Source organism: Ahaetulla prasina, chromosome 5, assembly GCF_028640845.1.
Source record: "Ahaetulla prasina isolate Xishuangbanna chromosome 5, ASM2864084v1, whole genome shotgun sequence".
In the NCBI taxonomy this organism is placed as follows: Eukaryota; Metazoa; Chordata; class Lepidosauria; order Squamata; family Colubridae; genus Ahaetulla; species Ahaetulla prasina.
Window position 1 is genome coordinate 62,000,950 of NC_080543.1, and position 14,555 is coordinate 62,015,504.

A 14,555-nucleotide genomic window follows, 5' to 3' on the forward strand; every position below is an offset into this window, starting at 1 on the left:
AGAGACTCTAGCATGATTATTAGTGTAAGTGAGTAAGAAATTCAGAATGGGCACCCACCAATTTAAGTTGTTTCAAATAGCCTCTGCTGAAATAAAATCATATCCTGGAGCTTGTTTGGTTTCAACTGTGCAATCCCTTTAGTAATTTTAGAGTCTGAGGAAGGGAGGAAGGAAACAGATAAAACTTCATAGACTAATTCTCTCTTTGGTGGGGTAATTCTTCCTGGGTCTACAGCAATGAAATGATCTTCCCAAACTGAAGTGGGATTGAAAGATGAAATTTGTATATTAGGGGAATCAGATTGAAGAGTTACACATTTCTAGAATAGAGCTGAATTTGAATGAGTAACAAAAATTACTTTATTCCAAGACTCCAAGATTCCAAGAGATACAAGACTACCTTCTTTGTCTACAATAATTGTTTATATTTCTTCTTGAAGAGGAGCAGGTCCTAAGCAGGTCCTGAGTAGGAGAGGATCCTTTTTTAATATTCCTTTAAAGCAGGAAAATAGTTGTTTCTTGGCTGCGTGGCCCATATTATCAAGCCAAAGTTGGTTAAAAGAGTGCTGATTCTTGTTATCACTGGATGGACTAGTAGAGAGAATTGGCTGACAAAGTTGAACTAGATGAATGTAAAATGGCAAAGTTTGATGGGGGACCTATTTTCTAGAACAGGTCTCCAACCTCCGGCTGCGGCCTATATTCGCAACTGGGCCATGTGAGTGGTGGGCACATACACAGCCTACATCATGCAAGCAGAGTATGCCGGCACTTGCAGCCCACAATGTGCACCGGCACTCATAGTCCCCCCGTGCTGGCAGCATGTACTGGCGCTTGCAGCCCCCCTCAAGCTTATGGCAGGTGTACACATTCGCCTTGCACAAAACCATCCCCTCTTCCCCCCCCCCCCCGGTGCCAGGCTGCCAACTGGGAAAAATTAGGGAACACTGATGTAGAACAGCTCTGCGCAGTGGAAGTGGCTCATTGAGAGAGCATTTGGGTTCCTTTGTCCTTAATCTGACTTGTCAATTGTGTTTGTATTTGTTCTAGGAAATTTTTAGATGGAATAGGTTGTATATCCAAAACGGTGACTCCAAAAGCAATTTGTTGGGACAGTGATCACTCTTGGGATGATACAATATAGAACTGGAGAACTGAGAAGCAGATTTCTTGATGTGGCAATATAGTCAATCAGATATGGCCAACTCAATCAGAGACCTCTGCCAGATAATCGGTAACAGTGGTGCCATTCATAATTTACAATGTTTGTAGCGCATGTAAGCCCGTGAAATCTCCAATATGGTCTTTAGATTCTCTAATTAAGAGGGGCATCCAATGAGCATAAGAAAGCAATCAAAATTTGGACCTTATGCTGCAAAGGCTGAGATTGCCCACCGTTGACTCCGAACACTAACGGCTTAAAACCAACACAAAATACAGGGATCCAAAAACTTTACATGTCAAAAACCATATTTAGAAGTTTGCCTTTATCTCCAATCCATTGTAGACGCAGCTGAAAGTTGACTTCAGTTGATTTTCAGCCAAATTTCATTAGAACTTTGTTATTTGCAGGGAACGTTCAGTTTTTAGTTTCATAAACCACACTATGTCCATTACGTAAAGGAATTCGTCAAGGTTGGGCTGCAGTGTCATCTGATATGTTCCCAGGGAACCTATGGCCCCTGGAAATTTACTGCTTCCACAGGAGCTTCAAAAGTAAAATAAAACACATACATATATACAGTATATAGGAAAAAAGAGAACTGCTTAATTCTGATATTCACTTAGTGGAGCATTTAACCTTTTCAGACCCCAAAATGACACACCAGTATCAATATACTTAAACTGTCTTTTATCCATCTCAAGATATAAAGTCTTCTGTGGAAAGAAGTTAAAACAATTAACCCCCCTGAAGATTGCTGCAAAGAGAAGACTGTAATGTTTGTTTGTTTATGCAATTTCTATAGCCACCCCACTCAATCAAGTGACTCTATGTGACTTACAATTCTAAACCGTTCCTAAATATCAACACAGAATGTTGGATGCTCTGGTTATGGAGTAAAATGTCTTCACAATCATTGTTTTTTTTTCAAAAAGATAACTTTTCCAAAAATCAACAGCAGCTGCAACAATTTGAGATTGACAAGGAATTGGGGATATATATAGTGGGCCATACTGAAGCTCCTGAAAAGCTTCATGCTGCCCATTTGGTCAGGAGTTGCACCTTTATTTTTTAATTGGATCAAAATATACTTCCACTTTTAAAGACTCTAGTTGCTTTTCTATAGGTATCATGCTGGCAGTAATTGTCAGGATCCACCATAAAGATGGGGCTAGGAGTTAGCTAGCTTTTGTCTGGTGCTTCTTTTGTCCATGATGATATGATGTGAGTAGTATTAAATACAATGAGAATATTAGAAGAGATGTTGAAATGAATTTTGGCTAATAGATGCAAGAAAATAGATATAACCAAGAATTCAGTATCAGAATAGAGCTGGAAGGGGCCTTGAAGGTCTTCTTGTCCAGCTCCCTGCTCAAGCAGGAGATCCTACACCATTTCAGACAAGAGACTATCCAGTCTCGTCTTAAAAACCTCCAGTGATAAAGCATCCACAACATCTGAAGGCAAGCTGTTCCATTGGTTGCCTTTATTTATTTATTTATTTATTTATTTATTTATTTATTTATTTATTTATTTATTTATTTATTTATTTATTTATTTATTTATTTATTTATTTATTTATTTATTTATTTATTTATTTGATTTTTATACCGCCCTTCTCCCGAAGGACTCAGGGCGGTTCACAGCCATAATAAAAATAGAACAATATACAATTAGAACAACAATTAAAAAACTTATATATGGGCTGAGATATAAAACAATATCCTATTAAAATTAAACTCTCTAAAAATATAAAATTATAAAATTTAAAAATCACAAAGCCAGTCCCGCACGGATGAATAAACAGGTCTTGAGCTCACAGCGGAAGGTCCGAAGGTCAGGCAGTTGGCGTAATCCAGGGGGAAGTTTGTTCCAGAAGGTAGGAGCCCCCACAGAGAAGGACCTTCCCCTGGGGGCCGCCAGCCGACATTGCTTGGCGGACGGCACCCTGAGAAGCCCCTCTCTGTGTGAGCGTACGGGACGGTGGGAGGTATTCGGTAGCAGAAGGTGGTCCCGTAAGTACCTTGGCCCTAAGCCATGGAGCGCTTTAAAGGTAGTGACCAACACCTTGAAGTGGACCCGGAAGACCACAGGTAGCCAGTGCAGTCTGCGCAGGAGTGGTGTTACGTGGGAGCCACGTGTGGCTCCCTCTATCACCCGCGCAGCCGCATTCTGAACTTTCTCCTTGATTAGTTTCCATCCATTGTTTCTTGCCCTGCCTTCAGGTGCTTTGGAAAATAAATTGACCTCCTCCTCTTTGTGGCAGCCTCTCAAATACTGAAATACTGCTATCATGTGTGTCGTCCCCCCACCTCCCCAGTCCTTCTTTTTTCTAAAAAGATCAGTAGTTTGACAATGGAGGCAGTAGAATTGCAGAAAGAAAGAAGGAAAAAAGAACTGCAAATGCAAAAAACACTTCAGAAGAAAAGAAGAAGAAAACAATTAGGCAGAAATTCCAATGTCAATCATGCTTAGTCATGTTATGGAGCTCCTCATTAAGAAAATAGGCAGGTTGTGGAAAAGTAGCAACACATGCATGTACCTTTGGAGGCATAGCAGCTCCAAAGCGGTGCTGCCATTTCACAATGGGCAGGAAAAAATGTTGAAGCACAGGGTCAAGGAGGGAAAGTGATCCATTTGAGCCAGCTTGGGGGTAGGAGTTGCATTTTGGAATATGGAAAAGATCTGACCGAGTGAAGTTGTGAGTCCGTCAGCTGGGAATGGGGGCAATGAACCCATGAGCTCTCGTAGTAGAGGAAGTGGTTGGAATATGTTGGAGTGTTGATGTTACTCAGAAGTAGAAGGAAATGTGGAAGAGCTGGTGGTTATATCCACAAGAAGCAGGGAGTGGGAGGTGGACCTCCCACCAGCAAACAGAACAGAAGCAGGGGAGTTAACCACAATTCCAGGATAAATCTAGGGCAAGAAGGTTCAGGGACACTGGGAAACCGAATACTGTAGGTGGGGTTGATTTGTTTCTTGACTTAATTGCTATAGAGGAAAATAGAATGGCCAACAAATTGATGCAGATTCCTACTGGGCAAGCCCTCCTTACAGGTTGGATTGCTAGCAGCCACAGCCTCAGGCTGTTACTGGCTAAAGAGAAGCTTCTACAAATAAGAATATACATAACATAGAGGCAGTGAGACATCAGGGCTGGGAAGATACGGACAATTGTGCTATTGCTGATAAATGTTTTAAGGACTATACAGGACTATACCAGACTAATCTTATTGCATTCTTTGACAAAGTGACAAAATTAGTGGACCAGAGGAATGCTGTCGATATAATTTACTTGGACTTCAGTAAAGCATTTGATAAAGTAGACCATAACCTACTACTAGATAAAGTAGAAAAATGTGGGTTAGACAGCACCACCACCAGATGGATTCGTAACTGGCTGACCAACCGCACTCAACGTGTAGTCCTCAACGGAACTACATCCACATGGAGGGAAGTATGCAGTGGAGTACCCCAAGGCTCTGTTTTAGGCCCAGTACTCTTCAACATCTTCATCAATGACTTGGACGAGGGGATAGATGGGGAACTCATCAAATTTGCAGATGACACCAAGCTGGCAGGAATAGCCAACACTCCAGAAGATAGGCTCAAGATACAGAAAGATCTTGACAGACTTGAACATTGGGCACTATCTAACAAAATGAAATTCAACAGTGAAAAAAGTAAGGTTCTACATTTAGGCCAAAAAAACAAAATGCACAGGTATCGTATATGTGGTACCTTGCTCAATAGTAGTAACTGTGAGAGGGATCTTGGAGTCCTAGTGGACAACCATTTAGATATGAGCCAGCAGTGTGCAGCAGCTGCCAAAAAAGCCAACACAGTTCTGGGCTGCATAAACAGAGGGATAGAATCAAGATCACGTGAAGTGTTAATACCACTTTATAATGCCTTGGTAAGGCCACACTTGGAATATTGCATTCAGTTTTGGTCGCCACGATATAAAAAGGATGTTGAGACTCTAGAAAGAGTGCAGAGAAGAGCAACAAAGATGATTAGGGGACTGGAGGCTAAAACATATGAAGAACGGTTGCAGGAACTCGGTATGCCTAGTTTAATGAAAAGAAGGACTAGGGGAGACATGATAGCAGTGTTCCAATATCTCAGGGGTTGCCACAAAGAAGAGGGAGTCAAACTATTCTCCAAAGCACCTGAGGGTAGAACAAGAAGCAATGGGTGGAAACTAATCAAGGAGAGAAGCAACCTAGAACTAAGGAGAAATTTCCTGACAGTTAGAACAATTAATCAGTGGAACAACTTGCCTGCAGAAGCTGTAAATGCTCCAACACCGGAAATTTTTAAGAAAATGTTGGATAGCCATTTGTCTGAAATGGTGTAGGGTTTCCTGCCTGGGCAGGGGGTTGGACTAGAACACTTCCAAGGTCCCTTCCAACTCTGATATTATTATTATTATTATACAGAGAAGATAGAGTTGATGGTGGTATTATTGTATTAGTCCCATTAGTCCCAATATAATTGTGAACTTCAGTTTCCATGCTCTAGATTGTGGTCTAGATTTTAGGACCTCCCTGGCCTGTTCCGGGTTATTTCAACCCCATCCGTGTTGACAGTCATCTGTTAAACCTAGTACTTTCCTCAAGGCAAATGGTATATGGTTTTAAAGTGGAGAACATTATTATGAATCCTTTGCTGTGATCAGATCACTTCCTGGTCAGTAAGTATTCATCCTACAATTACTCTTGTGTCCTTCCTACCAGCCACACAGGAAATACATTTTGTTCAGATATAGTTCAGATAAATCTAGCATTTTACCTTGTTATTTCCTATTGTAACAATTTTTTAAAAGTTGCTTTTGTCTCCAATCTGCACAGAAAGTTAAGATGAAAGCAGACTGGGATGGAAGTAAACTTCCCATTGAGGAGTTAGATTCTGAAATTGCTCCCTATGTTGAACATTTAAGATCTGAAGTAAAGCACACATTAGGTAGGATCCTTTTAGCTCTGATCAGTGGCATCCATAGGCCTTGCTTTCATTATTCTCAATAAAGCAGTATTGTGATGGCATGTTGCAAACTTTGCCAAAACACATTGAAAAGAAACAGGGTCTGTAACTCAATGCCATGTCATTACTTTTGTCAGTCTTGATCCCAACCCCCTTGCCTCCTCCCTTCCTATGGAGGTACTGCCTCTGACTTAATCTTTTCCTAAACTTCAGACTGTTATCTGCATGGACAGCTAAACAGGCAACGGTTTTCACTTTTGCAAGCTCTCTCATGCAAAATAAGTGGCAAAACAAATGGAAAGCTGCATGATCGTCTGTACATAATTTTGTAAAAATTTATGTACTGCTTACTTACCAGTATATGTTGTTTGAAGAAAATGCTTATATGTTTTCCAGCTTATGCATGCAATAAAAAGTATGAGAACAGCAATTGGAATGCTGAAGGCTGCAGCTCTTTCATGATATTTGTTATAAATTATAGGGCTGTTTGATGAATTCGTTAAATCAACTGAATAAGAACAAATATAGGGAGAAAAGATAGGGAGAAAAGAAAAAAAATCCTTGAACATTATTGGTTTACAGTTACCAGACACTAAATAGGTTTTAAAAGTAACAACATTAAATTAAGAATCATTCAAGAGTTTTCTATCCATATCTAAACTAGTACCCCAGCGGAATTCTTGCTTCCCCAACATAGGATCAGATCAGAATTTCTGAAAAATTCCAAAGAGCAAATTTTAAAATAATTCACCAAATAACAGGGCTAATAAATCCCGAGTACCCAACATGGCTAACAATATTTCCTTTGATGCTTGCTGGGCATATAACTGTGATTAAAATAATAAACTTTAAAAAATGTTTAAAAGGGGCATTACCCCATTGCAAAGGAAAGCACCAGCTCTCTAAGTCTCACATAACTCCAGGGGCATTTTTTGAGCATAACAGTGATGATAGCTGCAGCCTGGTGTGTCCATCTGCTTATCATCTTTAGTATTCAGAGGGAAAGACAAGGAGTAACTTCATCAATTTACCTTCTAGTTATCTTTTTTTGTGTGACTGGGCATGCAATTCATGGTAGTTATTTTCTGAAAGTACTCATGGCATGTTCTTAAATCCCAAATTTATTAGCCCAGTAAAGTTGGGAATCCCACCCTACATTGTGTATATATAGCACCTCTTCAAAGCCAGTATATAAATACCTGAATCATATGAGGCAAGTATACTGTTATTAAGATATCAATTATTAAAAGCCTTACCTGCCTACTTATTCTATTTTGCTTATAGCTGATGATGGCACTTAATAATTGATTATCCCTTTCCCACATCATCTGTTATCTCTCCAATCCTAATCTTTTACTGAAATGGCTATGTCAGCACATTGGAAAATAGATAGGGTGTTATTCAGAATATATCCAGAAACCAACTTCCCAAGTAAAAGAGAAACTAAAGTGCTAGAAATGCTGAAAAAATCAGATGGCAGTAGGAAAAATGATAAAGATATGATGAGAAAAGGAGGCGGGATAAAAGAGTCTGGATGCCTCCAGATGAAGAAGTCCTCATTCTACCATTCAAAAGAACCAAGTCTTGTTGACAAAACGTAATAGAGATAGAGGACCGTATCTTTGGGATGCTTCATACAATTCCATGTATCAGGTGAGGAAAAACCTCAATTTGGAAATACCCTATATTGCAAGAGGATCACAAGGACAAGACAGGCAGTGTCCTACTTTCAGGAAGGAAATAGGCAAGGAAGCTTTGCAGACTTGTGTTGTGGGGAGAAACGGAAGTGCAGAATTGCCTGTTAATAGCCATGAGGGCAGCTCCAGTAACTTAGATAATGCAAGAAGGAGAATTGTTATCCCAGCACAATTGTCAAAGCACCCTGGCATTCTGAACAGGAAGCAAAAGCCATGAGGCTGCAGTTTGGCAGCAGGCAACTTTCATCTTCTGAATTAACTAAGCCACCCAATTACAAAATATTAATTGAATTGTCTTTTTAATCTTTCCAACCCAACTGAATGTTGAGACAAATTTATATCAGAGGACTTGGGATTCTTGTCTTTCAGCAGGATAACTTTCCACAAACTGAACAGATTCGGTATCAGGAAGAAAAGCTGTTAAAAGAACAATTATGTTTAAGATAGGCTAGATCAGGAGAATGTTCCAGAAAAATGCCCTAAGAAAGAGACAACTGGACAGTAATTTGGAATGTAGCTTTTTCCTACTCTGAACTCTCTTCCATCTTCCAAATTTCATAATCTGAATCAGAGCCTTTATTAAGCGGTTGGAAAGACTTTCAGAAGCTAGATTTGGCATGTTTTCCTATTTTGCTTAATATATACAGAAGTATATTGCCACATTAATTCTTCCTTACAAATATCAATGGACAACAAGTAAAACATAAACTGTAAGGAAAAACTTACTTGTGGTAGTAATATTTTGATGCAGTTGCTTATGTTCAATTGTACACCCTAACTTTATATCAGAAGCTACTTTCATCTTCAATGTACTGAACACACTGAAAGACCCATCAAGCTCTTTGGTGAACTGCACAGTTATGTTCATGGTGCTGTTGTCCATTTCATTTATCCAATAAAGCCTTTGCTCTGGATAGCCATGGCTTGAATTGCACATAAACATTATTTCTTCTCCGAGCTGCACAGGACCTGTTATTACTGGTTTGCTGTAATTTGCTGGGGGAAAAAAGAAAAAGAAGAGCAGTATAATTTTACAGCCATGTTTCCCCACAATTTTATCTGCCACTTTTTAAGAAGGTATAAGATTGGAGAGAAATCTTTTTAGAACTAGATAATATAACAATTTATATACTCCTTCATCAGTAGATTATGCTGCCAACATCTTGGTAGGAATAAAGTATTATCTGGAACTTTACAGGAAACTGTCAGATTAACCCCTTTAATTCTTTGTGGTCAAATGTACCAAACAGCACACAGTTCGGTTTGATATCTCATATCCACTTCCAAGTGATGAGCCTTCTGCGCATGCGGAGAGGGTCAAAAACGGAATGTAATGACATCCCAGAGGGTGGGCAAAGCCTCCCACCGCTGGCACTACTGGTTTGCGCAAGCCAGATAGAACCGGCCGGATTTCACCACTGGATGCATCCCCATACTTTCAGTGCCTACCCTGTCTTCATCAATGAGTTTGGAGGAAAAGGAATTAAGTATGTGATGATCAAGAATTCTGTTTAAATTGTAGTAAAAAGCAGTAGGCATTATACAGCTAATTTAAGTGGATATTTGAGATTGCCTGCATCATTGTTGTTCATGTTATCCTCAAACCATCCAATTGCAGACAACTTTAAATTATTCAGCAAGGGATACACTGATGAAATAAACTTTTGCTAAAAGTGAATAATCTGCTATACACAGCCATAAGTGCAGGATACTTTCTAAGCACCTGCATCTCTCCATAAGCACAAGTGTTTCCAATTCATGCAGTTACCAGGAGGACAGAATGGATGTGGTAAGGAAGTGAATTGTCTTCATGTCTACCTGCTGCCTCCAGTCTAAATTAGCATTTAAGACTTTTGAACATTTTTCCTTCATTGACAAATACTAAAGTTTAATAAATACTAAAGTTTTGCAAAACAGTTATGGAAATTGAAAAGGAGACAGGCACTTAATTCACACACAATGTTATTCTTTTTCATAGCAAAGTTTTGTTTAATGTTATAGTACCATTCAAACAAATAATTTGTGTTTATTCCTACTATACAATGGCCTTTGCTATTGTGCATTTACATATTCATCTGTTGTTTCAGTATGTACTTTATCTCCTTTCTTTAGTCATACAGGAATTAACTTAATTATCTTTGTTTTATTAATTTATTAATACATTTATTTATTAATTTAAATTTAATTTATTAATTTCTTTAGGCAGTTTTGTACTTTTATTTTCTGTTTGCTCATAGTTTTTTCAACACCAGAGTCAATGAAGAAAATACAGAAAAATAACTTCAATGCACTTTTAGGAAAACCAACACCCTATTCACTCTTCTTTATACTAACATCTGATTTTTCTTTTTCAACTCTGCATATATCATTTCACCAATCAGTCTGTTCTGTAGCTCTCCCTTTTGGATTTTTCTGGGGTTTTAATCTTGCATTCCCCCTTCTTTTAAGAATTGTCTCTCCACCTTTGAACCTGCTTTCTTCCAGCAGCTTCAGTCTATACTACTTGGTTTATCTGACACAAAGATAAAAACAACCAATAACCGTTTCTGCTTAACAGATCTGCCCCTTCTAAATCTTTCCTAATTTATAGATCTAAATCTAAAAGTGTGCATGAGAAATTTCCCACCGTCTATCCAATTCTTTTTATGGACTGGCAAGCTGAGGAAAAATTATGTTTGAGAGCAAATTTCAACCAATCTTTATCATAATAACTTATCTGGCCACCAAAACAGCAATTCATAAGTATTTGCTAAGAAGAACAAGTCCTTACCTGCCACTTTGAGAGATATGGATTCATTATGAATGAGTTTAAACTGTCCATTTATTTTTTTCTGTATTATGCACTGATAGATAAATTCATCTGCTATCCTGATGTTTGACAACTGCAAAGAAGCACTGCCTTGTTTTGGCTCATTTAATAGAGTCCGTCGTTTGAATTCTTCACACTGGTGCGCTTCCATATTTTCATTAGGAAAATAACCAGCTACAAAGCATGAAAACCTGTCTTTTATTTGCCATGATATTCTATTCCTATTGTAGTTTAAGGATTCTTCTTCTGGATAAGAGCACTGCAATTCAATACTGCTTCCTATTATGCCAATCACTTCTGTTTCAGCTATAAAAGAAAGAAAATACAAAAAATGCATTGCATCATATAATCTACTTTCCATTTTCACATAGTTAGAACTGAAGTCACTGTTCTGGATTCAGCTTTGTGTTTGATTATCTTCACTCCTGAAATTCTTATTTATTCTTCAAAAATATATGGGGCTGCCCCTTGAAGAGTGTTCAGAAGCTTCAACTGTATTCAACACATGAGCTGCATTGGCTGCTGGTGTTCTTCATGTTTGGCACTGGATTACCTAGGGCAGGGGACCCCAACCCCTGGACCATGGCCCACTAGCGGGCAGTGGTCTATTCGGAACTGGGCCATGCAAGAGACAAGCTGGCGTGCATGCATGCATATGGCTCAACTTGTGTTAGTGGCAGGCCGGCATGCACACATATGTGAGCATCTCAACTTGCAGTTGAGCTGTGTGTGCATATATGCTTGTGCCAGCCTACCACTCACATGAGTTCAGCTGTACGCGTTTGCCGGCCTGCCTCTTGTACAGCCCAGTTCTCTCCCCCACCCCAGCCCGGCCACAAAGGTTGGGGACCACTAACCTAGGAGACCTTCTTCTCTCATCCAATTCAGTCCGGCAGGTTGGGCATGTTACGGGTCCAATGAGCCAAGCAATGTTGACTGGCAGGGATAAAAGTGCTTTCTCCTGCTCTTGCCCTTCAGAGATTAGAATGATCCCAGCCCTGTTGGCCTTTCATAAGGCCGTGATGATCTAGCTGATGATAGCCGTGATCATTTCCATTAACACAAACAGTATTTAAAAACTTGCTTTATACTTGAATAAATCTAACATTATAATAACTTACCAGATCTCCAAACCCAAAGAAACAAGACCAGGAGTCCAAAGCTAAAATATAAAATAATACATTTCAAATTAAAAATTAGAATGTATAATTTTAAAAATTCCACAAACTATTGAAGAAAATTTATAATAAGATTTAGCATAATCTATATAATAAATTAATAGTAGGACTAAGACGTGAACCAATTGAGTTTATTATTTTCACTATTTTATTTTTTCTGGGTATTTATTAATCATAATTGTATGCTGCCATAATAAAATATGATCTTGGCAGCTTATATTACTATATACATACATATCTAAACAGACCATTCAAAAATAAAAAGGGAACACTATACGAAGAGAAAGAAAAAAACAGTAGTATCAAATCAGGGAAAGGCTGATAAAGTATTTGTGCTTCATGCATTACCACAAACTGCTTTTATAAGTCTGAGAAAAGTAAAACACAAGTTCTTAATATACAAAGTATTGTGTATGACACCCTTCTGAGACCACTTTCGTATTTTTATTTTAATATTTTGTCATTTCCTTACAGAGGCAGACTTAGAGGATCTCTTTTGTCTGTACAGTAACTGCTTCCTGAGATTTGGACTGAAAGGTGATTGATGGCTCAAAGTCACCCAATGAAAAGAAAAAAGATTTGCCCTTCCTTGTTCCATATTAGAGGATAGAGAATGGCTTTAATGTAATAATTTTAAAGACAGCTTCCAAATAAACAGTAAGGGATGAAGAGAAAGAGAAATTTGATAAATGGAATCAATTGTCCCATAAAATGTTTGTTTTTTCTGGATATGTTCAAGTAGAGACTAATCAACTTTAATTTGAATCTCTGGATTAAACATTGCTTGGACTCAGTGGATTAAATGAATGTAACCACTACACCAGATGAGCTGTGTGGCTAACCACATGTCACTCCAAACCAAAACACCTCACACCAAATCAAAGCACATTATGTAAACAGAAACCAAACGATTTGGATACATCATCGTTTCATCTTACAAGGAAAAAAAAAACACCCTTCAAAGTTGAGAATTAAAACCATCTCTCAACAAATCCCTTCACGTTAGAAACAGCTACACAGAAAACGCTAATAATGAAGAAAAAGTGCTTCATTAGCTATAATTTCCAGTCTGGTCTATTTATTCAGAATTAAGTCCTATAAGGCTTATTCTGGCAACTAAGAGTAACTTAATCCACCGTTCAGAATGTGCATACAAATCCTCTTCTTGGGGTTGCCACTTCAATGCCCCTGAATTCGAGTTCTCGGCAGAAAATATACAACGGGCACCTCGGTTCCTGCACATTCAGCCGATCGGAAGTTCTTTGATTTGGTAGCCTTCTAAGCTCAGCAAATACTTCGTTGATTTTACTTATCACATTTTAAACCGACCTTGATACGTGATCGCCCCGTCGCTACTGTATGCTGGAGAGAGAGAGAGAGAGAGAGACCCCTTCCTCTACTCACCGCTCGCGGGGGGCCACCATGACCGGGCCGCGTCTGCGAAAGCTGGCCGAAGACAGGGCGGGGGCTCCTCAGCCACTAGCCAGCGACTCCCACGCAGCCCTCCCAGCACTGGAGCAGCGCAGACCCCAAACTGCCGCCTGCATTCTCACCCTTTCCCCTTCAGCCGCGGCACCTCAGGGAAAAAACCAGCCAAACCCGGAAACGGCACTTTCATTCTGCCTGTGGCGGGAGCAGACTTCCCAGTTCAGGCCAATGACTAAATAGGCTTCGGCCGAGTTAGCGTTCTTTCCCCTCGTTCCGGTTTCTGTGACTTGGTACAAATTAAAAATTAAACTAAAAGACTTGGTGTTGTAGGTTGGAAGTTCTGCGTGTAATGGGGTGGAATAAACGTTATTGTATTCTACTAGCCTGTTTAAACCCACTTTACAGATTTGTTTCAACTGATTTCTTTCAGCAGATTTTTTCCAATCATACGGATTTCAGGTTATTTGAAATTTTTCCCTTACTATTTTTCCGGTTAACTGATAACATCGGTTCTTCGGAGGGGGGAATTGTATGTCAATTTCTAAGAATAATTGTTTCCTGATTGCTTATTTGTAGCCTATGACTATCATTAAGTGTTGTATCATTAAGTGTTAAATTTGTACCCTTTACATTAAGTGATGTAAGTGTTGTACCTTGATGAAGGTATCTTTTCTTTTATGTACCCTGAGAGCATGTGCACCAAGACAAATTCCTTGTGTGCCCAATTACACTTGGCCGAATAAAAAATTCAATCCAATTCAATTCTATTCTATTCTATTCTATTCTACTCTAAAGATCCAAGCCCTATGACTTCTGGATTGAGGACATCCTTTGCACATGTTGAATACTAGATGTAATGTCCCCTTGCATTGGGTAGAAATGGGCTTCTTGGGAAGAAAATAATTATAATTTAAATTTTTTTATAGGAATAAGATCCTGATTTCGACATAAGAAAAGAGTAACCTGTTTACAGTTGTAAACTAGTCTACTGTTAATTAGCCAATATACTATTAGGGAAGGTAGAAAAAAATAGTTGAACTATTCATGCTTGATTAATATAAAGTATAAGTTGATTTGAGATATTTGAAAAAGCATACTATAACTAGCATATATAATACTAAGTTTAGATCTAGATTGGTTCTACATTTATTATTCGTTAAAACAAAATTAATCTGCCCAACTCACATAGGTGACTCCAAATGACTTACCAAATTTAAAAAATCCACCATGTAATAAAAACCTATTAACACCACCACCCCCGCAACTCTGCCCCCACCATCCCATGGTAGCAATAACAC

General features: G+C 38.8%; 1 protein-coding gene across 1 annotated transcript; it reads right to left on the reverse strand.

Moving 5' to 3' along the window:
- Window positions 1-342: 342 nt before the first annotated feature.
- On the reverse strand, window positions 343-13,811 carry ICOSLG (inducible T cell costimulator ligand). Its single transcript, XM_058185231.1, has 6 exons — window positions 13,234-13,811; window positions 11,773-11,813; window positions 10,613-10,957; window positions 8,569-8,838; window positions 6,501-6,653; window positions 343-1,708 (listed from the first exon to the last, which is right to left on the reverse strand). Exons 1-6 carry the CDS (start codon window positions 13,251-13,253, stop codon window positions 1,674-1,676), a joined length of 864 nt encoding a protein of 287 aa, XP_058041214.1. The 5' UTR covers window positions 13,254-13,811; the 3' UTR covers window positions 343-1,673.
- Window positions 13,812-14,555: the final 744 nt, after the last annotated feature.